Source organism: Leucopleurus acutus (genome assembly GCF_964270905.1).
Source record: "Leucopleurus acutus genome assembly, chromosome: 2".
In the NCBI taxonomy this organism is placed as follows: domain Eukaryota; kingdom Metazoa; phylum Chordata; class Mammalia; order Artiodactyla; family Delphinidae; genus Leucopleurus; species Leucopleurus acutus.
Genome location: NC_139143.1, coordinates 178,929,821 through 178,956,372, shown reverse-complemented (window position 1 = coordinate 178,956,372; position 26,552 = coordinate 178,929,821). Strand labels below are relative to the sequence as shown.

The 26,552-nt window shown below is 49.0% G+C and overlaps 1 protein-coding gene across 3 annotated transcripts; it reads right to left on the bottom strand.

The window, feature by feature from the left end:
- Positions 1-2,137: 2,137 nt before the first annotated feature.
- Positions 2,138-26,517, bottom strand: EMC1 (ER membrane protein complex subunit 1). Of its 3 annotated transcripts, none has more exons than XM_082858177.1 (23): positions 26,385-26,517; positions 23,723-23,847; positions 22,970-23,035; positions 22,639-22,732; positions 21,649-21,777; positions 20,545-20,671; positions 19,844-19,993; positions 19,380-19,547; positions 18,801-18,872; positions 18,376-18,438; positions 17,607-17,729; positions 16,815-16,911; positions 16,361-16,483; positions 14,482-14,681; positions 14,183-14,332; positions 12,690-12,851; positions 12,232-12,351; positions 9,018-9,155; positions 6,981-7,154; positions 6,186-6,396; positions 5,194-5,278; positions 3,713-3,842; positions 2,138-3,531 (listed from the first exon to the last, which is right to left on the bottom strand). In XM_082858177.1, the coding sequence occupies exons 1-23, from the start codon at positions 26,477-26,479 to the stop codon at positions 3,352-3,354; spliced, it is 2,982 nt and encodes a 993-aa protein (XP_082714303.1). In that variant the 5' UTR covers positions 26,480-26,517; the 3' UTR covers positions 2,138-3,351. The 3 variants fall into 3 exon arrangements, with proteins under 3 accessions (XP_082714303.1, XP_082714305.1, XP_082714304.1); XM_082858179.1 differs by having other exon boundaries at positions 16,361-16,480; XM_082858178.1 differs by having other exon boundaries at positions 18,376-18,435.
- Positions 26,518-26,552: the final 35 nt, after the last annotated feature.

The following is a 26,552-nucleotide window of genomic DNA, read 5'->3' as shown; positions in this document are numbered from 1 at the left end:
CCACAAGCCATGTGGCACGACCAAAAAATAAAAATTAAAAAAAGAAAAGAGAGAGTATGTATACAAGAACATTAAACTTGGACTATCAGTGCCCTTATGGGTAAATGGGTAATCAATATTAGAACTAGTCCATATTAATTTTTGAATTTTAACTTTTTTTTTTAATAATGTACATGTTCTATTTTTTTTTTTTTTTTTTTTTTTGCAGTACGCGGGCCTCTCACTGTTGTGGCCTCTCCCGTTGCGGAGCACAGGCTCCAGACGCGCAGGCTCAGCGGCCATGGTTCACGGGCCCAGCTGCTCTGCGCCATGTGGGATCTTCCCGGACCGGGGCACGAACCCGTGTCCCCTGCATCGGCAGGCGGACTCTCAAGCACTGCGCCACCAGGGAAGCCCTACATGTTCTATTTAAAATCAAGGAAAAGAAGATTTTTTAAAGTGACTTAAGAGATAAACTATTCCTGATACCAAGACAAGAGGGAAATTTCTATCTGGTGCTCTACATAATATGATAAACAATGTCCTTAACAGAATAAATGCAGCATCAAGTTCTAAAGTCCATTCCTAAGGATAGGCTATGACAAAATACTGTCCCCTCAAATTCAACCTAGATGCACAGCTAGTTCTCTGCTGGTCTGGCTTCATCTAGGGATTGACTTGAGAGAAGCTTGAAGAAAAGATGAAATATATATAAAACTGTATCAACTGCACATTAGCCTGCTCACCGAATTTCTTTGCTGGGAGAAGGGGAGCAGGTAACACCACTCTTAAAGTGGTGTTAAATCAATAGGTTATAATTTTAAGAGGATCAGTGGCGCATAACACATTATTTTTTAAACCCCTCTTCCAAAAAAATCATCAAAATTTAAAAAGGCCCTTACTGATCCCGGACATTCTAACCGCAATTCTGGATTTAAATCACTGATTACCGTCCAGAGTCAAACGCTAAGGAGAAATTATAGCAATAGCCACAGAGCATTCCACATTATTCCCAACAGGGACTAAGAATCATTAAATACTATTCAGTGGCAAAATTTTACACCAAAAGATCTTGTATGCTGACCAAACTAATAAAAAAATGACATAAAAAATACTGAATAACTTACTTCTCTAAGTGAAACACTCCAGGGGGCGCCCAAATTAACCTATTTTATGAAGGCAGGGGAAAACACATGGCTCTAGGGATACACACAGCAAAAGAGGAGGACAAGAAAACACATCAGACAGGAATTCCTGGCAGTCCAGTGGTTAGGACTTCTCGCTTCCACTGCAGGCGGCACGGCCAAGAAAAAGAAAAAAAAAAGGCCAAAAAAAGAAGGAAAGAAAACACATCAGAGATCTGAGAGGAAGCAGTTTCCAAGGCCATGGGTAGAGGCTGAGCCTAGCTGGTCAGAAGCAAGTGCTGCTTTGAGATTAAGAAAGGTCGAGAACTTAGAAGACTTAGATTTGACCATGTCGTTAGCATTAGCTATTTTAACTGCCTGCTTTGAGGTAACTCTCAGTAAAATAGTTACGATTAAAGCTGAAATAGAGGGAATTTTATGAAAAGGCAGATAACTTCCCCCCCATCAGGTTGTCCTTTCAGATTCTGGCACGTACATGGGTAAATGAAAACTAGAATCGAGCAGACGTATTGGGCCGCGTGAGCAGAGCAGGCAGCAAGGTAATAGTTAATGACACAGCAGCAAGGCAATAGTTAGTGACGCAGCCCGCACACACTTATTTAGGACAGGCAAAATTCCAGCCAGGCTTTCTCAAAACCAGGGCAGAATTTTTTTAAGTTGTACTTATTCCCATCTCTCAGATCACTTTAAACAAAATATGTATGCCTTGAGTCAGGATGAATAGATGCCTATTTTTTCTGGAGATACTCAGATGTTCATTCATTAAAATCAATTTCACAGTTTTATTTTAAAGTAAAATTATTCTCACTTCTCTTCCTTCTCTACCATCAGCATATGACCACAGAAAGAAAAAATTTGGTTTTTTAAATAACACAACTCTTATATGATTAAATTGGCATGTTTCCCAATTAAAATACTGCACTCACTCCATTTCTGCACAGCTTTCTGTCCCCCTCCAATGCAGAAGTAGCCTCAATATGATGTTCCAAAGCCACAAAAAAGGACTTGAACAATGTCGTTCGTCATTCACTTTATTCAAACACTTAAACAAACGCATCTCTCTCCCAACAGGGCTCTCTGTACATTTCATTCTTCACAGTAAAGAAAAACGCCATCATTCCCCAAATCCATGAACAAGGGAAAATTTTTAGGACATCTTTAGTTTGTAGCAGAGACAACAGCCCAGCCAATCAACAATGCTACCCACAAGATGCCAGTTTCCTACCCCTACCCTTTTCTCTCTTCTTTTTTTAAAGATAAGATTTAAAATCTGCTCATTTTAAGAGAAGTATAGTAATCCACACAATTTATAACTAAAAATAATGAGGTTCTTAAAAAAGAACAGCTTTCTCTATCTAGGTTCTAAGATGACTAGACCAGCTTGTGGGCGAAATGAGAGATTATGAGGGACTGTGAAACAGGCAGATTTGCCTTCCTCCCTTGAAATCTCTTCAAGGTTCAGACAATTCAGTAGATTGAAAAGGCCTCAGCTCTGACATATCTGAGGCGAAAAGCTTGGATGACGATGACCAACAAACCAAGGCAGTATTATGCACCTGGCTTTCAATAAACTGAATCTAAGACTGGGTGGCCCATGGATGAATGGGAGCATGAAACGAGAGGCAAGTTTCGACACACACATAGACTCCTCGACCCAAAGTTACTTTGGAGAGAAGCCATGAGAGGCTGCATCAGTCCTCAAACTTCAGCTAAGGATGGCTCTTCTTTCTCCCCAGTGTAAAACAGCAAATGCACCTATAAGGTGGAGTTGTCAATAAGAGTTCCCTTCCGACTTTGAAGCAAGGAGCAGGGGAACAATCAGAAGGCCTTCCAGATACAGCCGGGAAACAGAAGGCAAACGAACATCAATTTAAACAGGCCTCACAAAAGAGAAAAATCTGTTGGAGGTCTTAAAAAAAACACAACATTCATGGATGGGCACAGAAGGGAAACGGCGATGGCCCTGGGACTCCGCGGGAAAGTCCAGCAAGATGCTTTGAGATCTCGGCTCAGAGAGTGAGTTCAGCCTCCATCCACCACCAATGACTCCGCATCAGACGTATCCCAAAAGGAGTCTCCACGAGAGCCCATCTTCTTCCAAAGAGCTCTTAACTGAGATGAGTGTCCAACACACATCCTCCTCTGACCTGTCAAACTGCAGCTGCAGCTTCTTGTCTGACCCTCACTCCCCTTGGCTCTCTGCTCTCCGGCAGTGGGTCTCAGGTCTTTACCGCCAGGCACGATTCAGGAGTTTCACTTGTGCCAGTCTCTTAGTGATCATAGTGGCAAAGACCAGACCAAAGAGGACGCTGCTGATTAGCACATAGTCATAGTCGTCCTTCAGGACATCAAACTGTTTGGATGGGTAGACTCGAGTTTGGTAAATGTCCAAACCGTAGGCCACAACCTGGAAGGCAGAGGGAATGAGAAATCCGTAAGAAAGGCACCAGTGATCCGCCACAACCACAAACTCTGGTCACAAAGGAAACAGACTCCTCAGCTGTTTTCCCAAGGGTGAAAGAAACAATAGGTGTCGCACAGGGTGCCTGTGGACAAGGTGGCACAGGCTGGGCTGGGGCTCTACTCACCAAACAAGTGGACTCCAGGCCCGAGGGAGCTGTATAGATCCCTCGCATTCGAGAAACTGTCTGGTTATAGTTGATGAATCGCTCTGCGTGGATCTGTACGTCTGGAGAATACGGGATCAGGTTCTCCTCTCTGCAAAACATCAACCAGGACTGGCATTCAAAACTGCTGTAAGGGGATCTCCTGGCTGCCCTGAGCCCTGGGAGGTTTCCAGGCCACGTATCAGCCACATATCTTCTTCCAAGGTCTATGTGCATTAGGGAATGTTAGGAAGGGCTGCAACAAAGAAAGCTGTATGCAGAGTAAGACAGATCTGGATTCCTACCTTGTTCTGAATCTAAAGAAAACGAAACCACAGACGACCAGTACTTCACATTAGAGGAAGAAAGGGCCATTTTAAAACCAAAACATCGAGCCACTAGGCCAGTTCCTGCTCTTCACTCCAGAGTGCCTCAGTCCACCAGCTTTAACCTCTGCCCGCTCCAAACCGTCCTCCCTTCACTGCGTGCAAAGACACATCTACTGCCTCCTCACCCTGCCCACAGCTCCTCACACCCCTCAGGGAAGAGAGTTCGGGATGGAGGCAAGAAAATACGCAGAGATGATGGCTGGAAACACAAAAATGAAAACTAGGACTTCCCTGGTGGCGCAGTGGTTAAGAACCCGCCTGCCAATGCAGGGGACACAGGTTCGAGCCCTGGTCCGGGAAGATCCCACATGCCGTGAAGCAACGAAGCCCGTGCGCCACAACTGCTAAGCCTGCGCTCTAGAGCCCGCGCGCTTAGAGCCTGTGCTCCGCAACAAGAGAAGCCCACGCACCGTAATGAAGAGTAACCCCCACTTGCCGCAACTAGAGAAAGCTCACACGCAGCAACAAAGACCCAACGCAGCCAAAAAAAAAAAAAAGAAAAGAAAGAAAAGAAAGAAAAGAAAACTAACACCGACAGCAATTGGCTTCCCATGTGACCCAGGCCCCAGCACCTCCCTCACCTCATTTCCCAGTGTCCCCACCATTGGCTGCTCCAGCCACAGTGGCCTCCAGCCCTCCCTATAACTTACCAGGCATGATCTCAGGGCACTTGTGACAGCTGTTCCCTCTGCCTAGAACATTCTCCTTCGACATCCACAAGGCCAGCTTCTCACCTCCTTCAAGTCTTTTCTCAAAAGTCACCTTTTCTGAGGGGCTTTCCCAGGCCACCCTCTCAAGTTGCACCCCTCCACACCCTTCCTAGACCCCACCCCTTCTTAGTTTTTTTCTCCTTGCCATTTACAAGCACCCTAATACAGAATTATTTCACTTGTTTATCTTATTTATTATCCACCTCGTCGCCCCCACCGGAATGCAAGCTCCATGAGGGCAGATGTGTTCACTGCCACATCCCCAGCGGAGCAGGACAGTGCACAGCAGACCAAGGACCAAATGTAATCAAGATGCTAAGTTCCTTAAGGTCACAGCCTTCAGCACTACCCACAAAGGTCTCACCTGCTCTGTTCTGTTGGGATCTCGGGCCGGCGGGGATCCAGCAAGGCCTTAGGAAGGGAAAGAATTGCTCCGGAAGGCAGCCCAACTACATACACAGAAACAAGTCAACAGAAGTGAGTGTTCACACTGACCTGATCCCCAGTTAGGGCTACTTACAAAAATGTCCTTATCACAGAAACTGAAAATAAAGTTTAAAACCAAAAAAATGGGTCACTGAGGCTCCCTTAAATGGCCAAAAACAATAATCCAATACACCTGGGTCTGAATGTAGGTTCCCACTTTTGAAGATACAAGTTTCTTCACATATCATCCTGAGACATCAGAAAATAAAGAGCTAGACTCAAGAACTGGGTAATGATGACAGAGAAGAGCATGGAAGCCCACTTGGATCTCTTCATCCTCCTCCTTTCCTCCAGCAATACCGGCCCCAGCTAAGCAGGTCTCCTCACTGTCAGCCAAACAGGAGCCTATGGTTGGCTGAAGCAGTGACGCTGGTGGGGGATGGGGGTGGGGGGAGGGCAGCAGGAGGACTGGGCAACATGAGATCCCAGCGGTTTCAGGAATGGTGGGAATTAAACTCGGGAAATTACCAAGCAGTCTGTCTTCCTCATATTTGAGGGTAAAATAGTAATACCAAGTGCCTGTCAAATCTGACAGTCCCAAACGTCTTTGGTAAAATCAACTAGACAGAGAGACCTGTCTAGTTGAATCCTGAACTTGAACTACATGAAGATGAGACCCTACACCTTGCCAGTTTCTGCAGCCCATCTGCACAGGCTACCTGTTGGGTATGGTATCAGGGCTCAACTTTCCAAACGAGGTGAAAACAGAACAGAGACATGAAAGTGGTTCGTCAGAAACAAGGACGAGGAGGGATGTGTCAGCTCTTTTATGGACGGCAAAGCCAGACTAGGGAACTTTCTCCCTAGCCCTCCTCACTGATCCCGGCCCCGTCCTTCCGTGCGGCTGCCTGAAGGGACCCGGTCACTCACTGAGCAGGTGTCGGCTGGTGATGCCCCTCTCGGTGATGGTGGCCTCCATGGCGCTGATGGCGGAGGGGAAGATGTAGGACTGCTGGAGGACCTGGGGCAGCTGCGGGCGGTCCAGGGAGCTGAAGGCCGTGGCGTTGTACTGCTCGGTGCCCTCATAGAGCTCCAGCGCGGTGAACTCGTTGCGCCGGGCCTTGGTGTTCCAGTACTGGTACTGCGGAGAGAAGAGGAGGGGGCTGCTTGGGGCTCAGCTGCTGGTTCAGCTGGAAAGGGGAATGTACATGCAAAGGCACGTCCAGGAAGGAAAGAAACAACCAGCACCCTAGCTTCCTTCCAGCTACCAAGTTTACTAACCTTTCAGGGTAGCTGTACCTAGACTATCCAAGTTCACCACAAGACAAAGGAATTCTCAAGATTCTTAGAAGTCAGAAGATTAAAAGTTAACATCTGAGCGCTTACTACATGTCAGGCATTGTTCTAAACTCAAATAGAGGTGACTGTTGTTACCCCTATTTTATATATATTACAACACAGAAAGCTTAAGTAACTAGTTCAAGGTTGTACAGTCAGGAAATGGAAGAACAGGCAGTCTGATTCCTGAGCCCAACCCCCTACCCAGCACCCACTGCTGCCAGCCAGGAGTTTTGAATTCTATGAAAACGCAAAGTAGCAACTGGTTTCTGGAACAATAGGCAAGGAAAGGATTTAGGCTGCAGGGAGACCAGCCACATACGTTACGCTACGCTTACGCTACGTCAGGCCCCTGGGGGTGCCCTGAGCTCACGCGCCACGCCTTACCACCACCCAGTTCTCCGAGTGCACGATGTGGACGGGGCCCTTGGCCTTCCTCTGCACGGAGGAGTGGATGATGCGCCCAGTGACGCCGTCCACAAGGAAGGTGCCGATGAAGGTGCGCTCGTGGTGAACATCTGTGCTCTCTGTCACCACGGCCAGCAGGTTGGGGTTCAGGCTCTGGGGAGACGAAGAGGAAAGCTCCTTCAGAACCACAGCGGCGTATCCTGAGCGGCGGGGAGGCAGGCCCACAGCTCTCCGGCTGACAGAGGAAGAGGGTTTTCTGGTGGGAAGAGCTTTCTGTTTAGAGGGCCTCATCGCTGCACTCATTCAGTGTCTGCTGGAGGCCGGGGGCCATGCCAGGGACTTTGCCTCCATCATTTCATTGAAGCCCGTAAACAACCCTGCAAATAGCTGTCACTATCCACGTTTCACAGATGAAATGTCTTGAAGTAGTTAAGCAACTTGCTCAAGTCACAGGCAAGCAAACGGTAACTCAAGATACAACCCGGGCCGACCCACTCGGTGATGGAAGGACATGTGTCCAGCAACACGATGACTCTCCACCAGTGCCCTCCTACCACCACACCAATGGATGGGTCTCAGTTCTCATCTGACTCGAGCAACTAGTACCAGGTGACACAGGTGATCACTCCCTTCTTGAGACACCTTCTCTACCTGGCATCCAGGACACCCGTGCCCTGGTTTTCCTTCTGCCTGTCTCGGCCACTCGTTCTCAGCCCCCTCTGTGGGTCCCTCCTCCACTCCCCAGTCTCTGGACGTTTCTGTCTACACTCACTCTCATGGTGATCTCACCCAATCTCGTGGCTTTCACACCATCTACAGGTGCTGGCATCGCCTGAGTTCACATATCCAAGCCAGACCTCTCCCTGAACTCCAGACTTGATTAACGGACCACCATAACAGTATCACTTCTTAGGTGTCTCATCTCAAACTTGACATGCCCCAAACTGAACTCCTGTTCTACCCCTGATAAAACCTGCTCCCCACAAGGCCTCCCGAGTGTCAGTGTCTTATACCTGGGACCTCTGAGTCGTCCTTCACTCCTTTCTCTCTAACACAGACACCAACACCCCATCCATCAGCATATCCTATGGGTTCTACCTTCAAAAGTATTCAGAATCTGATCCCATCTCACCTCCTCCAACCAACCCAGCTGAAGCCACCATCACCTCACCTGGATTATCACAGTGGCCTGCCTGCCTGCTCCCCTCCTCGGCCCTCTATAGTCTAGTCTCAGCAAAGCAGGCAAAAAATCTCCACAACAAATATGAATCCAAAAAGCCCTACTCCTGGGAATTCCCTGGTGGTCCACTGGTTAAGACTCCGCGCTTTCACTGCCGAGGGCGCAGGTTCAATCCCTGGTCAGGGAACTAAGATCCCGCAAGCTGCGTGGCGTGGCCAAATTTAAAAAAAAAGGGAAGTTCAAGAAGCCTAAGCAAGTTACCCACGATGGACAGCAAGTCTGAACCTGGACCGTCCAACTGGAGGCTTGCCCTCTGCCTCACGCTTAGTGAAGCAGCTGCCCTGCTGAGTTCCTTGGTCGTGTTGCCCTGTTCTATTACGCCTCCTCCTCCAACTCAGTCTCTCCTCTGCCAGAGGCTGTAATTCATGTTCGTCACCACAGTGATTACATTCCCTCATAGGATAGCTCTGCAACCGACTAGTCACCTCTCCGTCTCCCTGCCCTCACCACTAACTAGACTGTTGGATCACAGAGATAGAGTTTCTGATGGATCGACTAAGGTTTAGCCCCAGAAAGGTCTATCTGCACTACCACTAAAAATAACAGCTAACATCTACTGGGTAGTGGCCATGCATGCCTGGCACTATGCGAAGCGCGAGTGCCTCACGTGATCATCACGACAATCCCAGGAGAAGGGCATATCATGCCCATTTCACAGACAGTAAATTAAGGCTCAAAGGGATTAAATGACTCACTCAAGGACCCACAGCCACCAAATCCCAGAGCCAGAATTACACCCCGTGCTGCTGTGCGCTACGCCAGACGGCTGGCCGTACCTTGTAGAGCACGCTTCGGTCCCCCATCACTCGGCCCTGCGAGTGAACGTGCTCACTGCTGCGCTTCCCCTTCACCTGGACGATACGCTGCACCTCCGGGGGAATGGTTAGCTCCCAGCTCAGCTCAGTGGTGAGATCCTGGGGTGGGGCAAAAGAGCCAGCACTGGTCATCAGGAAGGTACCCTTAGACCCGCGAGAGCTGTGGCTAGACACGTCCTGCAGTTCAGCTGGGGCCTCTGTGCGGGAGGGAACAGGGATCAGGGCTCCCAGAGAAGCAGCAATACGGATCTAGTTTGGGAAGAAGTTTGGAACTCTCAGTTCAAGTAAGAAAACTAGTAAAGCCCAGTGTGCTTCGGCTGCAAAGAGCAGCCTCCTGGGCAGTGTAGGCACCAGATGCTTGTCTGGGCTGCCCGAGGCGACCTGGGAGACGGTCCTCTCCAGTGGACATTCATGTCTGACCTCATGCTGTCCCCAGTCTAGGCTCCAGACAGCCCTGCGAGGTGCCTTTGGAAAGCCCCAGGGCCCAGTGGCCGGCCAAGTCATCATATCCATCTGCACCAAGCTGCAGAACAAGGAGCATGTGACTTGAGGCCCAACATGGAGCCAAGTTCAAGTTCCCTGGCTGCCAGAAGATCCACATCTCCAAGAAGCGTGTCTTTACTAAGTGTAATAGAGATGAATTCGAAGACTTGGTGGCTGAAAAGCAGCTCCTCCCGGATGACTGTGCGGTCAAATACACCCCTAATCTGTAGCGCCCTGTACGCATGGCGGGCCCCGCACTCACGGGAGCCTTGGAGCTGCCCCTCCTCACTCACGTCACCAATAAACCCTACTCCTTGTCAAAAAACGGAAAGATACTAAAGCCAGTGAGAAAGGGGAGGAATATTTAATAGTATCCCATTGTTTATCTGAGTAAGAATAATGCAAAGAAAATTTACCACTTATTACTAAAATCTAAGTTCCCTGTACACTGAGCCAGCAGTGAATTACTAAGCTGGCGGGGACCTCAAAATATTACAGGAAACGTTCTTTACAGTCAAAAGAAACCAATAAAACTGTGTGGTTAAATGCATTATTATACATCCACACTGTGGAATTACACAGAGCCCTAGGGGGTGAGGGGGCGAGTAGTGACCGGAAAGGGGCACAAGGGCTTCCCAAGGCGCTGGTGCTAAACTGCTTCCTGATGTGACTGCCGTGTACACAAGTGTGTTCCTTTTGTGAAGGGCCACTGAGTAGTAACCTCGGGATTTTGTGCTTTTCTCAGTATTATATTTTAATAAGATATGGATTTAACAATATAATGAGGTAGAAGACACATAAAGTGAAAAAAGCAGATTTCCTATTAGTTAAATATAGGTCAATTCCATTGCAGGTAAGAAAGAATATAAAGCGCATGTCTGTGTGGTCTGGAAGCTGTTTATCCAGCACTATAGACACAGAGGCAAGAGACAAGACAGGGGAAGGCGTGCAGACCACTGAAAGGCATTCCATCCAGGGAGGCAGCTGGCAATGGGTCTGAAAGGGCCCATTCACATCTTGCTCCTGTACCTCTGTATCAGTTTAATCTTATACTGTGAGAATGTATTCATGTGTAAAATTTTTTTGAAATTTAAATATTTTTGAAATAATACAAATTTTTATTGAGAACATATAAGGCTCCATTACCAAGGACACCTGTGAAAACATTAGAATTCACTAAAATCTTCCCAGAGAACAAGGTCACCGGTGAGTCCACTGCAGGTCAGAGACTGGAAGACCACCCCTCACATGGCTGATTTCCCATGTGAGCTCCACCTCCTTTGCCGTCCCCCCACCATTTTACGATGACACCCACACTCCAGGTCATGTCCTTCTATCCACAAAGAACTGTCTCTTTCAAGGTCCCCTTTTCATCAACTCAGAAGGATGGTATTTTTTCACCCACAGGGTAAAGAGCACGTTTTCTGGACAGACTATGCTATTTACGCTAAAGATTAGCCGTTACAGAATGTCAGGAAAGAACGCTGCATTTTTTAAGCAGCAGCAGGTAAAACTTGGATGGCATTTACTGTGCAGCAGGCACTGCTTTATGTGACTTACACGTATTAACTCTCCAACTCCTCACAACAACCCTCTGATATAGTACTATTACCATTTTGTTTTACAGACGAGAAAACAGGATCAGAGAGAAGGCATCTACCCAAGGACACAAAATGAGTAAGTGATAAATAAAACGGTTTCCCGCGCAAGCAGCCAGGTCCAAGCTCTTAACCTCTGTGCTGTGGTGTCCCTCCAAAGGCCTTACAGACAGGATGGGAGGGCCCTCTGGGGAGTACGCCACAAATTACCCCTCTACACAGCCCTGCTATCGGAGCCAAGGCCAGCCCTTGTGAAGCTCAGAGCTGGACTTCAGAGCCAGTGTGAAACACTGTTTGCAAGCACTGGACTCGTGTGTCAGGATCGGAGTAAGTCGATCCCATTTCTAGAAATAAAATTCAAAGCGCTCGTTCAATCAAGAGTGGATCAATAGGGACTTCCCTGGTGGCGCAGTGGTTAAGAATCCGCCTGCCAATGCAGGGGACACGGGTTCAAGCCCTGGTCCGGGAAGATCCCACATGCCATGGAGCAACTAAGCCCGTGCGCCACAACTACTGAGCCTGCGCTCTAGAGCCCACGTGCCGTAACTACTGAGCCCACATGCCACAACTACTGAAGCCCACGCCACCTAGAGCCTGTGCTCTGCAACAAGGGAAGCCACCGCAGTGAGAAGTCCGCGCACCGCAACAAAGAGTAGCCGCCGCTCGCCTCAACTTGGGAAAGCCCGCGCGCAGCAACGAAGACCCAACACAGCCAAAAATTTAAAAAAAGAAAAATGAAAGAAAAAAAAAAAGAGTGGATCAATAACACCATCTTCATATAGAAAGTACTATTGTTCAATCACCATTCCTACCTCCCGCCTTTCTAGGAATGGAGAAAACGCCCCTTCTCCCTGCTACAGAAGAGGAATGAGGAATGAAAGCTCCACAGGGGCAGAGACTGTTGTGCACTGCTCCTTCCACGGCAGCTAGAACCGCGCCTGCCATGGAATAGATGAAAATGACTGCCTCTGACATCAGGATTATGCTCTCTAAGTTTACAACACAATGAATAGCATAATTCACTCCTTAGCCAAATAACGAGGAAACACCTACACCCCTCCCACAAAGGGGCGTGCCAGGATGCCCCCTCCTACCTTTCGAAGTCGATAGCCACACAGCCGTCCCTGTTCCGCGTCCACCAAATAGAAGAAGATGGAAGGGGCGAGCTCATGGAGCTGTCGCAGGACATTCCGAGTGGCTGGGAAAGCTGTGACCTTGAAAACCCCAGAAAAGAGTTAAGGGAAAAGGAATCTCTAAGCACAGTTTCTCCAGACTCATTACTGTTTCCTGTCAAAGAGGGCCTTAAGAAAAAAAACAGCAAATCTTTAAAGAATTAAAGTCTATTGAACTCAATCAGGGCTTAAATTGAGTTAAGAGTCCGAGCTTTCACAAGTGCAGAAAGAGCAATCGAGTCGCTTAGAGACACCCTTCAAGCCCAAATGAGTGCTGATGGCAGACGGCTCCCATCGGGGGCCCTCGAGCCGCTGTCTGAGGACCCCACTCCCACAATGATTGGCTGGGCAGTTCTGCAGCCAGTCTGCAGACGGCATACCTTGTACTCATCATCTATCAACAGCAGCACCTTGGCATAGTCTTGATCCATGATGGGGAGGAGCAAAGATTGCAAGATGGGGCGCTTCAGCACTGGGGGAGCCACCTGACTCCACTTCCCAAAAATGGGATTGAAGACATAGAGCGAACTCATTCCCGTCTCCTGAAATAGGCAAGCGAACGGTCAGCCTCCAGCAACATGAAAAGAATGCAAATCCTAGGGGTAAACCTGGAACGCTGGGACTTGAGCTCAGCTATGGCAGATTCCCTAGTCTTTGCCCTCCTTGTGGAAAATAAAGTCTTGGCTAAAGGTGAAAGTGTCTGAAGGCTGATGTGTCAAAAGGGTAAAAGTTTAACAGCCTCTGGGACTTCCCTGGTGGCGCAGTGGTTAAGAATCAGCCTGAAAAAAAAAAAAAAAAAAAAGAATCAGCCTGCCAATGCAGGGGACACGAGTTCGAGCCCTGGTCTGGGAAGATTCCACACGCCACGGAGCAACAAAGCCCGTGTGCCACACTACTGAGCCTGTGCTCTAGAGCCCGTGTGTCATAACTACTGAAGCCTGTGTGCCTAGAGCCTGTGCCCTGTGACAAGAGAAGCCACTGCAGTGAGAAGCCCGCGCACCACAACGAAGAGTAGCCCCCGCTCGCCGCAACTGGAGAAAGCCCGTGTGCAGCAACGAAGACCCAATACAACCAAAAAAATTAAGTAAAAAAAAAAAAAAAGTTTAACTGCCTCTAGCCCCAAAGCTAAGCAAGAACGGGTCATACTGAGGAATAAACAAAAAAGTCAGGGACCAACTCAGCAGCCCCATGGCAGCCATTCCAGAGACTATCTACCAAGCCCCCCCTCTTTTTTTTTTTTTTTTTTAAATTTTTATTGGAGTATAGTTGCTTTACAATGTTGTGTTAGTTTCTACTGTACGGCAACGTGAGTCGGCTATGCGTATACATATATCCCCTTTTTTGGATTCCTTCCCATTTAGGTCACCACAGAGCACTGAGCAGAGTTCCCCGTGCTGTACAGTAGGTTCTCATTAGTTATCTATTTTATACATAGTATCAATAGTGTATATATGTCAGTCCCAGTCTCCCAATTCATCCCACCCTCCCCCCAAGTCCCGTTTCTGATGATGGCAAAATGAATCTACAAAAAGCCATCTGCTCCCGGGAGTCAGAGACATAAACAGTTTTGTGTCCTGCCCTCCAACACCTGCAGAAGAGCAAACAGCCATTCAGGTACCGACAGCCGCCCGTGCCTGGGAAGAAGTGGAGCTGGCTTACTAGGGACCTGGTGATGTCACACCTACCCTACAGTCACTTCCACATGGGCCCCGGACGGTCCTCCACTCAGGCAAAAAACTGGAAGAAACAGAGCTCTAAGCCCTGACTCCCTGCCTTTAACTCTCAGAGAATTCCAAAGGCCTAGGAGGAACTTAAGTTACAAAACACCAAAAGCCACACCCACGTTGGCTCAGATGAGAGGTAGCGGCCTCACCTTGTCCTTCACCAGGAGGGTGCACTGGGGGGGGTGGGGGAAATGGGCAGTAGTCCTCTGGACCATCAGTTTAAAGGAGGAGTCTGGCTTGACGCTGGGGAGATACTGTTTCCACAGGATGGTGCCAGAGCTGCTCTCAATGCCAAAAAGCTGCAAAATAAATACCTGGCTCACTACCGGAAAGGCAAACCCCAAAACTAGTTCTATCCTTGAAAACTAGAACCGGCGTGATCCCCTTCCAAAGGCTTTTTGTTCCCCACTCCCAGAACCTCAGGAGGTTTGGCTTGAGCCCCTCTCACCTTGCCTGAGGCCGTCACCATCACCATCATCTTCTGCAGGTTGAATTCATCCCTGGCCAGGGTGTCAATGTTGATCTCATTCTTAATCTGACTCCGGGGCTTCCGAGCATCGTAAAACATTTTCCAGAGGTGGGAGGTCCATGCCTGTAGCAGGATGAGCTGGGACGAGAGGCGTTTCAGGAACATGCCCAATAAGCCGTCTGGTGTCAAGGAAAAGGTAACGCAGCTGAGGCTCACTCCCCATCAGACCAGGTGTTTCCAGCGAGGGGGCACCTCCTCTTCCTAAGGAGGGCTCTCTCCCTCTCTTGTGGAGCACTCGAGTCATCCACACCCCAGGCCACAAGCCCAAGGGGCAGTCCTGTGGCTGACGCCAACAGTCTCACACTTAGACACAGCCGTGCAGGAACTCCAAAAACCTACTCACCTGGTTCTCAGCACTTCAACTGCCTGAAATCTTGGAATAGGAGACTAAGAGGGCAGGGATCAGCCATGCAGGATGCAGCCATGCTGTGAATGACTCCACCACAACCCCACATCTAGAACGGCCAGAGGGAGGCTTCCGGGCGCCATGACAAAGCCGGAAGAGGGCGGGGTGCGGGGGTACCAGGGTGCAGGGGTGTGTTGTGTCACGGACAGGCACTTCCATTTCTCACTGCTTTAGGCCTACGCTGTCAACGGTTTAGTCTGCACCCATCTAACCTATTTTCAACCCATTCCCAGGGCTCTCTTTCACTCCACCCCTTCCTCCATCCATGAGGCTACCACCCTCAAGTCTCCTCCAGAGACTAGACTGGTCCCCAGAGCAAGGTAGCATGGTAAAAAGCATGGCCCCTGGAGTCTGGCAGACCTGGATTAAAATCCCAGCTCCACTTCTTACCACCTGGATGACCTGGAGAAATGTACTTAGCCTTTTAGCCTCTGGCTCCTCATCTGTAAAATGGCAAGTAATCCACAGGGCTGTTGCCAAGATTAGACCACATGATGTACACACAGGATTTCCCAAGGGGTGGGGTACAGGGTAAGTGCTCACTGAAAAGGAGCGGTGTCTTTGCTTATCCGCTTTTCCATTAACCTCAGCTCAAGAAGGGAAGTGAGAGGCAAACAGGACGAGTCACAGGCATAGCAGTCCACACACACACGGTATATACCTCATTCATGCAAGTCAGGGAAAACAAATAATTAACCAAAAGCTAGCCATGTGGGCAGGCAATGAGCAAAAAGGCAGCAGGAAGCAGGTTTTACCTTGAATGGCTGGATCCAGGCAGCGGAAATAAATAGTAAAGTCAAATTAATCCTCGGTTTAAGAAAATCTGCAGTGCCTAGCAGGGTGCCTGGCCCAGAGCAGGCCCTCAGTAAACATCACCTGGCTAGCTAGACGAATGGATGGAGGGAGGAGGGGACAGGACTCAATCAGAGGAGAGTGAACCGAGTTCATCCTGGGTGCTGGGACCATGGCTGGTCTCAGAGGGCACTGGCCTATTAGCACAGTAACTGACCAGCCCGGTCATGCTCTCTGGAAAGGTGTAACTGTTGCTTTGGGGACAATGGGTATATAGTGCCAGACATGGTGCCTGGCAGATCTTAGGTGCCCAAACAAGGGTAGCTATTACTACACTAAGCTAAGATTCTTTTTCATCAGGATCTTTGCCTAGAGGGAGTCACAGGTCACTCCTTTCAGATAGAAGAATGGTTACATAAACCATAGGGCCACAAACACACCAGAAACTGGTCACAGAGCTAGTTCGGAACAGACTGGCAAAACAGGTGCATCCAGGAAGCCAGGGACACGTGAGACAGCCTCTCCTGTGGTGCAACTACCAAGCCCAGTCCCAGAGCACCCGCACCGGCAGCTCTGCTTCCCAGCCCCCTCAGTTCATACCTGCCTTCTTGCCAAATTCCCCTTCCAGCTCGGCCTGCGCCCCCGTCAGGGGGAGGTCCACCATCTGCAGGCACACCACCTCTGCCAGGGACTCCTCGCGGCTCCACAACACCACCCTCCCTGCTGCAGAAACCAAGGTTACAAAAGTCAGGCCCACCTCCCTCGTCCCCCAAAAGGACTCTTCTCGGTGACTCAGGGACCACCACACCTCTTGTGCCAAAAAGAGAAATGGCAGGGCAAGGGGCCGGAATCAGGAGGTCAAGTGAGGGAAGTTCTGTCTCCCAAGAATGCTAAGGAATTTTTCAAAGGCAGGTGACATATGGCTCTGGAAAAAAATATTCAGGATACACTCCACTTGAATCTTTCTCAGAAGCCTGTCCACAGCCCCAAATAAAGAGTCTGAATGGAACTCATGGGCAGGCCTAAAAAAAATGGGTTGATGAGGTCCACTCACCCAGCTGCTGCAGGAAAAGTAGCAGGTGATCCTCCGTCTGTACCAAGGCCCGGTAGCCCACGGAGTCGTCCTTCTTCAGGAAGACCTGGATGTACATCTATAAACCAAACAGTCAAGTCCACTGTAGTCAGCAAGAATCCAGATGCCTCTCAGAGCACCAGACCCCACGATTCAAAGCATGAGGAGTTGTCCGAAGTCTAGGTCACGGCATTGCTGGATGTCCAAACAATACAGCTTTTACCTGGACTCCAATTAGATATCACGTATTCTTAGGGGCTGACGCAGCAACCGTGCTAGGCGCTAGCTCAGCCCCCTCCATGAAGGAACCTGAGTGCTTCTCGGCCGCCACATCATTCATCTTGCACCGATAACACCCCACAAAGCGAGCAGGAGGCCCGGATTAGACTTTCCGTTTTAGAGGCGAAGAAGCCACAGCCCAGAGAGGCTGAGGAACACCACTCTGAACGTGCGCAGAGGCAATGTCGGGCAGCGACTCGGGACAGGGTCCTGAATCTCACGAGGCCGTTTCCTCGCTTATAAAATGAGGGCGGCAATAACCACATGGCTGTTGAGAGGGTTAACTCAAGCAGCGTGTAAGTAAAAAAGCGCAGCGCGTGCCTGGCGCACCGACGACCTGGCTTAAATGGTACCTGCTTTTGCTGTTATTCACAGTCAGTGGCTCAGGTAGAACTAGAGCCCACGTCCAGAGAATCCTACTCTGGGACCCATGGCTGTGAAGTGACCCCAACGAAAGAAAGCCCCAGGCTGAGAAGCCCACAAGCCCCGACTCACGCGCTCGGGCCGAGTGCCGTTCTGTTCCAGGCTAAAGGTGATCGTGGTGTCGAGCAGCCGCCGACCTGTCTCCATTAAGTAGAGGTTAACGGTGTAGGTCTGGTTGAAGCAAGCCAGCGAGTCCTAGGGTACAGACAGCAAGGGGCAACTATGGGGATCCCCCCAAAGGAAGTCCAAGAATCTGGGCGGGGGGAGCAAATACCCTGGAGAAGGACACAGGCCAGAAGAGGAAACATATGCAAAGGGACACAAAATAGAAAAGCTAAGTCCTAAGGCAGAAATAAGGTGTCTGAGTAAATTTTAAAAATTGTAACCACTATACATACTTGCTCCAGAAGGAAGCCAGTACAGTGTAGCAGAGACTTCCCAAAGAGTTAGTAAGACTGTAGGCAGGGAAATCACAACCCCCTTGGGACACACTTAGGAGATGGAAACCACAGCAGAAACTGGAGACTCTGGCCAGGGTCCCACACGCTGCTTCAGTGCAACTGCTCAGACTACCACTCAACTCCACCAGCCAGACCCCACAAGACATGCAGAGACGGAGGCCCAGAGGAGAAAGTAGTTAAGAACAGCTTCCAGGGACTCTACTCTCTAACCTCCCAACTAAAACAGATCAAGAGAAACATGGTTTAATTTGCTGAACTCAGCAAAGCCCACTGGAGGCTGAGAACGCAGGAGACCTGCTCACAGCCCTGGCTGCTCCCCCAGCTTCACTGGGGGCCTCCTGTGTCTCTGGTCTGGCACGCTGCCCAACGCCACACCCTACCTGTGGACCAGACTTCTCCGAAAAGCTCCCCGTTGACCCATCTTCAGAACTGCTAGGCTTCTGCTAGGGAAAAGAGAAGGAAAAAAGGAGAAAATTCAGCCAAAGGGTCACTTCCTGGTCACCAAAATGAAGCTTTCACTTCTATGTCTTCTCAGCCCTTGGAAAAAGGCAAATCCCATTTCCCATTTCTGCTCACAAAGCCTACACAACCCTGAACGGTCCCAGATGAACATGAGGTCGTCCCATTCCTGGGGACAAAGAAGGTGTACAGAAAGCCCTACAGATGAGGTGAGATATTATTGCTCAACAGCCTCCTGCCCCCGGGTTCAAACTGACTAGGTGAATATGCCCAGACTTTTGGTTCTCAGGGCTCCTAGCAAAGATAAGGAAGGAAAACCCCACGTGCTGTTATCCCCAATACTCACCGCCTCATTCCGACAGGTCATGACTGCAGCCACCGTCTTCTCCCCGGTGGTGGCAAAGCTCACTAGGGCAGTCTGGGGATAAAGCAAGGTGTCAACTCCTCAATACGGCCTGTCCTAGCCAGCAGCCTTCTCTAAGTCACCTCCACAGGAAGGACCCTTGGCCTTGGAGTTGAAAATGCTCCCAACTTTGGAGCATAATGGCCTGGGCATTTGAGAGCAGGGGGAGGCCCCGTTGACGCCACCGCTGAACACAGCCCTCTCGCCAACCTCCAACACAGGCACTGGTGAATCCTGCATCCCACGCTGCTCTTAGTATCTATAGGGAAGCTCTGATTAACGTGCCCACTCTCCTGTGGACTTAGGAAGGTGCCAGTTCTACTCTAATAATCTTTTGTAATTCTCAGAAAAAAAAAGAGAAAAAATTCCACTTCTGCTCTAAGGCTAACCCCTCTCAAACCACTCATGGAAAGATGTCTTCTTGCTTGAGCAAATATCTCCAGATTCCAAGGCAGGGATTTCCAGCACCCATATCTCAGCTAGATCCCCCTGAATCCTAGCGAACACGCTGCCTCCCGTTACCTGTGGGAAGTTCTTGAGCAGACTCAGGACGCCGTGGTGGTAGTGCAGCAGCGCATAGTGGCTTGGAGACAGCTGCAGGAAGAACTGGGGCCGAGTAGGATCCACTGGGTTGGGCTGTGTAGGGAGGACCCGGGGTTGGAATTCACTTGCAAATTCTAGGTCAAGAGACTGGGAGACAAGAAGAAAAAGGATAAGGGCCAGAGCAGACAAGTCACTGATATCCCAGGCTGGTAGCCTCTGCCCCACTTTGCCAGCGAGGGTAACGGGGCCACGGCATGTGGCTCCAGATGCTCCCGTTCAGGTTCTCCAAAGAGGAGAGTGGCCCATTTCCTCTCATACCAGTTCAGCCAGAGGCCTGACCTCCCAAGGGCTGCCAAGCCTCAGGAAGTGAGCAGTGACACTGGGAGAAAGGCTCTTCTAAGCAGCAAAAGCAATGCCTCGCACCAGGGGATGCGTCCTCTCACCTGCAGCGAGATCTGCCTCAACTCCCACTCTGTCTCCAGGGCCAAGGTCTGGAGGGACCGTGAGCTCGGGTCAGGGCATACCAAGACAGCCTCATCCACCACACCGCAGGCTCCGGTGAGACTCTGCAGCCAGGGAGTCGACACCCTGACCTGCGGGAAAGACATCAGAACAGGAGGCTCATGGGGATTTTCACATTTCCCTCTCAGCTCATAAGCTACGTCAGCACTGGATCCCACTGGGGGGCCTAAGCTCAGAGGTTCTTCCTGGTGGGTTCCAAAGGAGTTCTCCCCATCCCACCCAGCCTCCCAAGGGCTCCGAAGCTGGACACAATCAGGATTGGCTTTCTGGTCATTTGAAAAATATACCAGATCCTTTTTAATACTTGACATTTCAGATAAGCATTTCTCTGCTATAGTTGTCATACATGGCTTCCTATTATTACCCTACAGTATTATCTTATAAGATACTTGCAGGCAATGAATAGATATACACGATTTTTTTAGCCACCCCAGGATAGCACCATGTGCAAATGTGAGGGCTTTAAATAAATGCTTGATGAGCAGAATGCAGCCTCCAAGTGCCCAGAATCAGGGACCATGAATGGCTTTTGCATCCGCCCAGCCGAGTTCCCTGGTCCCCAGGGCAAAGAAGGACTCTATTCCCCTCCGCAATTCACGAGGCTCCTCGAGCCAGACCAGACCTGCTGAACAATCTCTCCATCTTCCACGTTAAACTTGACAATGTTCACATGGCTGAAGGGAACAACTCCGAGGGCCCACACTACCCCAGAGCCGTAGGAATACACCATCTGGTAATGGATGCTGTCACTGGGAGAGGGAAGGAAAAGCAGGGAGAAACAGCTTTAGCCACAGGACAGGGGTATCCTCAGGGGTCTTCCGAAACCAGGCCACCAGGATGTCACAAACAGTCCCAAATAGGTTTCGTTTGGCTCACAGCTTTTATTTTTTAATTTGAATTCATTGTCAACATTTAGACCTGAGATTTAACATGTAAGAACAAGATTTCTAGTTTTTTCTTAAAAGGTGAGACATAGTAACACTAGGCCTACTTACGTTCCTACAGGGCACCAATCAGCTGAGTAAGGCTGCCCCCTCGAGGTAGGCCAGGCACACTGCAGCTCCTCATAATCCCCACAGGGCCTGCTTTGCTCATGATTGCTATACACCTGGCCCCCTAGTAAATTTCTTTTTTTTTTGGCTGCATTGGGTCTTCATTGCTGCGCTAGGCTTTCTCTAGCTGCGGTGAGCGGGGGTTACTCTTTGTTGTGGTGCACAGGCTTCTCATTGTGGTGGCTTCTCTTGCAGAGCACGGGCTCTAGGCGCGTGGGCTTCAGTAGTTGTGGCTCATGGGCTCTAGAGCGCAGGCTCAGCAGTTGTGGCGCACGGGCTTAGCTGCTCCGCGGCATGTGGGATCTTCCCGGAGCAGGGCACGAACCCGTGTCCCCTGCATTGGCAGGCACATTCTTAACCAATGTGCCACCAGGGAAGCCCCCCCATAGGAATTTGAGTTTTGGGTCCCTGCCAAAGTGAGTGAGCGAAGGAGCCACTCCCCTTGCTTGACTGGCTCTCATGCCCAGATGGAGAGTTTTCTCCTCACTGCAAAGGAAACTCCAGAGGCAGCCACAGCCTTGGAATTCAGGCCTAGAGCTAGTGAGCCCAACACGCTACAGAGGATGCCAACTTAAGCTAAGCCTGAGTCAAAGCAAACGCTTCAAGCCCCAAGGAGAAAGGCGGGCTTGTAGAGAGCAGGAGGTAGCCGTCACCTGGGGAGAAGGCAGCCTTACCTTTCCGGGAGATGTTCCACCCACTTTAGGTGCCCACTGGAGAGGTGATGGAGGGCGAGAGTGGTCTTCTTCAGGACGGCAATGTACCTCACCGACTCCTGCAGGCCTACCAGCCCAAGCGCCTGGAAACTGAGCACAGGGCCGGGGTGAGCGCTGCCCAGAGCCTCCTGGGCCTCAGGCTGGACAATCCGGAACACAACCACCATAGCTCGGTAGGTAATGAAACAGGTTTTGGGGTCAAATGCATCTGGATCCTAATCTTGGCTCTGCTCTCCACTAGCTGACTTGAGAGACTGTACTTTCAGCCACTTGGCTGTACTGTTTCCCTGAAAGCCCTGTGAATCTCCTAAGGGTCGTTCCCTCCTTCCCCTGGGACCTCACAGCAACCAGGCCTACCCTCTCCCGCGGCAGCCATCAGACAGTTCTGTCATTAGTGGGCTGCACGCCCGCCTCACCCAACTGGTGATGAGTTCCTTGATGATGGAAACTATCTCACATTCACAGGTGGGTTCCCACTGCCTGGGGGCTCCCCAAGTACTTACCAAATGAATTACTACCAGAAGATGTATAAGCTAATGCAAGTAAACCCTGTAATTTAAACAACTTTAGCAAAGATGAAACAATAGCTCCAACTGTTCTCCAACATAAAATTAAAACACTAGATGTGTTATATCACATCCTTATATCTAGAACGTTGCAAAGCTCTTGTGTCATGGTAAGATTAGGAAAAGCAGTCAACACGAGAATGAACACTGCACCCAGCACAGAGCTCTGCATCTGACAGGTGCTCAATAAATGCTGGCTGAGTAAGCACATGTGTCCCATAACCTCAAGAACATCAAAAACTGGGTGTTTGATGCTCTCTGGCTCTTCAGTGGTTTCTTCCCCTGGGAAAAAAGCCAGAAGGCCCAGAGTTGCCATCTATGCAGATCTGTGTTCCAGCAAAGCCTTTAACCAAACCAAGATGAAATTCAGCTTCTTCCCCTCTACCTGCCACTGTCTAAGGTAATCTCCCAGTTCAGGCCCCCGATGTTAGTCTCCCAGGAGCGCATGATCCGGCCTCCATTGGACACAGTGATTGCATCTGGAAGAGAAAAACCACGTGAGATCATCTCCCAAATTGATGCTCTGTCTGTAGCCTCCTAGGGTCTGTGAGCAGTGGCCTCACCTCTAATGTATAAGTGCAAACAGAAATGGCCTGTCCTTTCCTGTTGGGAACACCCCTACTCCATTTGCTACCAGACCCTGAACAAAGGAAGGAACCAAGCAAAGAGGAGAGGGAGCCGACGCCATCATAGGGACAAAGCAGGACTCTACCTACCCTGCCCACAGAGCAGCATGGCATCCACTGCCCCTTCCGCTGTGCCCTTGTCAACATGGCGCCACACTGAGAGACAGGAGAGTCGACGTTACTATGAACCACAGCAAGGCATCCAAGAAGCGAGGCAAGAGAGGACCGAAGAGGCCTTCGTTTGCACAGAAGTGCCCAATTTTACTTCAAGGGAGGGAAGGATTACAGCTAACCGGCAATGACCCACTCCCACTCACTGGTTAATGAGGGGAGCGACTATTGTCCCAATCTGAGGTCTCCGCACTTCCCATCCCCACCGGCACCCCATTAAACATATAAACGGACAATGACAAAATTCACAAAATCCATACGACTCACAAGAAAAGTAGTGACTGTAAATTACGTTTCCATGATTTTAATGCCAACAAACATCCATAAAAGCAATATAAATAATTGGGGGGGAGGGGCACATCCAAAACTTTAGTGCAACATAGAATAATGTGTTTTTTGCAGCAATATCTTATTTAAGAACAGTCAGGACTTGGACTGAGGAAATAAACTCAAAGGCCAGTTATAGGAATACATTAAATATTCAAAACTGACAAGACCAAAAAAACAAAAAGAACAAAATAAAATGATCAGGATCCAATAAGAGATGCACCTTTGGCCAACTTGTCCCCAAGTGGGGAATCAGCCACGTGGCCTTCACAAGCCACAGGGCATCCTGGATCCACTACAGGCAGCCATGCCATCCCCAGCTACCCCTCTACACAGTTCACTCACAGATCTCCCCAGTTCGAGAATTCAATGCTGCAATCACATTCTTCTCTGTGGCCACAACCAACTTCTTGGATCCAGGGGAAAATTCCAAGGAGGCAAACTTGAGTTTCCCGACATACTGCTGTCTCCTAAAGGAAAGAGTACAGGGAGATGGAAGGGGCCAAAACCATCACTGCACAAAATGCTCTGGAAAAAGACAACTGCACAAATACATGAGGGTATCACCATCATAACTATCTCAGGTTGCATGAGAAATGTTTGTGAACGAAGAGATCTGACCAAAAGCAAGATTTCTAGGCAATAGGAAGAAGAAGAGAGAATGCACCCTAATCGATGAGAAATACAACCGTCTTCCTTCTAAATGCAAGCACTTGTTTATCTCAAGATAAGGAACACCCAAAAGAGCACCTGGCCTAAATCCCCCTAGAACAAAACTGCAGTCCTCTCTGTACCCATTAATAGTGAGACTAGACACTCACATTACACATGAGAGAAGACCATACAATCCAACTTTTCCTTCTATTTTCATTGACCTTCGGAGAAAAATTATGCAAATATTCTTACAAAACTTGATAGATCAGGGTCAGGCCTTTGTTCTCTGCAGCCTGTTCTAGCCCACGCTATGCTCAGGATCCATCTGACTCATTACTCATACTTTCCCTGGAACATACCCCATCACTTTCAACACTCTTATCTAAGCATAAAGTGAAAGTACGTAGCTTCCTGAGGCATACTACCAAGTACAGAGGAGGTGTGTTGCATATTGCTGTTCATGAATTACAACCTCTAGCAAATTAAACACCTGACATTTACACTGAATTTCCCTTGTTATGTTGTTTGGTCTAATATTTTTTAAAAAAGAAGAAACTACACTAGTATAGAGAGACAGGTTTACATGACAATTGACAGTTTCCATCTGTATTTCCACATACTTTAATCTCACTGTAGTCACTAAACACTTTACGAAGTACATAGGACAAATATTATCACTCTCATTTTACAGGTTAGTAAACCAAAGTCCGTTGAGGTCAGCAAATTACTATCAGAACTAGAATGCAAAATTAAGAACTTCTTAGTCTAAACCCCATGCTTTTTTTAAAAATGCTGTTATCTTTTATCTGGACTACAAAAGTAATGCCTGCTTCTTGTAGAAAACATAAAGGTATAAAAAAGAAAACAAAAAATGCCTAAAATACCACCATCCATGAACTATTTTTCTTCAACCATAAACTTTTCAACATTTTGGTGTATTTCCTTCTGTTTACTTTTCAATTTATAAATTGCATATACCTAGGATTCTGCTAAATTGGAATCACATGCTGTACATATGTAATATATACAGTTAATCCTTGTATAACACAGGTTTGAACTGTGCAAGTCCACTTATACACTGGTTGTTTTCTACAGTAAATACTACAGAACTACACGGTCTGCAGTTGGTTGAATCTGCGGATGTGGAACTGCAGATACAGAGGGCTTATCATAGGTTATGCTCAATTTTTGACCGCAGGGAAGGTCAGCACCCTCAGCCCCTGCGTGGTTCAAGAGTCAGCTGTACATATTATATTGTGAGCATCTGCCCACATCATTAAAAATGTGACTCATGTTGCATTTGTCACACTGTCTTATATCACATAACTTATATATCTGCCCCCCTAGACTGAGCTCCTTTCCATCTCTGTGTCCACAGCACCTAGAATGATTGTTGACCCACAACAGGCACTCAACAAACATGCGAATTAATTTGTCTGATACAGAAAAGACTTCAGCGAGGAGCTGGGCTCGGAAGGATAAAGTGTTCCCTCAATAGTAATTATTGGTAACAAACTGATTGTACTCAGTGAGCCAGGCACTGTGTTGAGTAATTTAAAAGAATTGTCTTATTCATCCTTACAACTACTGAAAGAGGTAATGGACTACTAGTAAACCCATTTAACAGATAAAGAAACCAAGGCACAGAGTGGTTAAGTCATTTTCCCAAGACCGCACAATGCTTAAGTGGCAAAGTGACATTCAAGCAAAAGTGAGCCAACTCCATGGCCTTAAGGAAGGGTTGGGTGAGTGAATGAATGAGTGAACGAATGAATGAGTGAATGAGCGACTGAATGTGTGAATGAGTGATTGAATGAGAGACTGAATGAAGAGTAAGTGAATGAATGAAAGTGAGTGAATGAAAGAAGAGTGAGTGAGCCAGTGAGTGAGGGCACCTCAAGGCTGATGTGAGTCTTGGGTGGTCCTGTTCTGAGCCCATGTAAGGGTTGGGCTAGAGGGGTGGGGAAAGACGGCGTTCACTGAGGGCTGTTGACGTCTGACACCCAGTAGATAAGAAACCTGACAGTCACAGAAATGGGGCCTGATGGAGGAGAAGAGTGACCTCTGACCAGAACCTCAGGCATGCCCGGATTGGCAGAGCCCGCTTCACGGGCTTGCGACCTGTACAGCCGCACAGGGACTGGCTCAGAAGGGCCTCCAACTCTCGGTTTAATGCTCTGCCGTCGCCACCTTAAAACTCTTAACTTTTGAACAAGGGGTCTCACATTTCATTTTCCCCTGGGCCCCGCACGTTATGCAGCCGGCCATGCTGCATGGTAACCACCCCCCATCCTTTTAGACAGAAGACAAGTACTGGGAAAATATTTCCCGAATAGGTCCCCCACGTACGCACCAATCAAACTTGCCCACTTGGTCTTCGTAGACCGCGGCCGCAGGAATGAGCAGGGCAGCCCAGAGCCAAATTCCGGAAGCCACCGCCGCCGCCATGATGGAAGCCCGGGCTCGGCCCGCCGCCGGCCCGGCATGCACCGGGCCTCAGGCTCCGCCTCCGCGGAACCAT

Excerpts from the sequence above, each read along its gene's own strand:
- EMC1 (XM_082858177.1), bottom strand. The coding sequence starts at position 26,479 with ATGGCGGCGGCGGTGGCTTCCGGAATTTGGCTCTGGGCTGCCCTGCTC. Across the intron at positions 20,672-21,648 it reads GTGGAACATCTCCCGGAAAG|TGACAGCATCCATTACCAGA; the intron begins GTAAGGCTGCCT and ends TCCCTCTCCCAG. Across the intron at positions 3,843-5,193 it reads ATCCCAACAGAACAGAGCAG|AGAGGAGAACCTGATCCCGT; the intron begins GTGAGACCTTTG and ends GATGTTTTGCAG.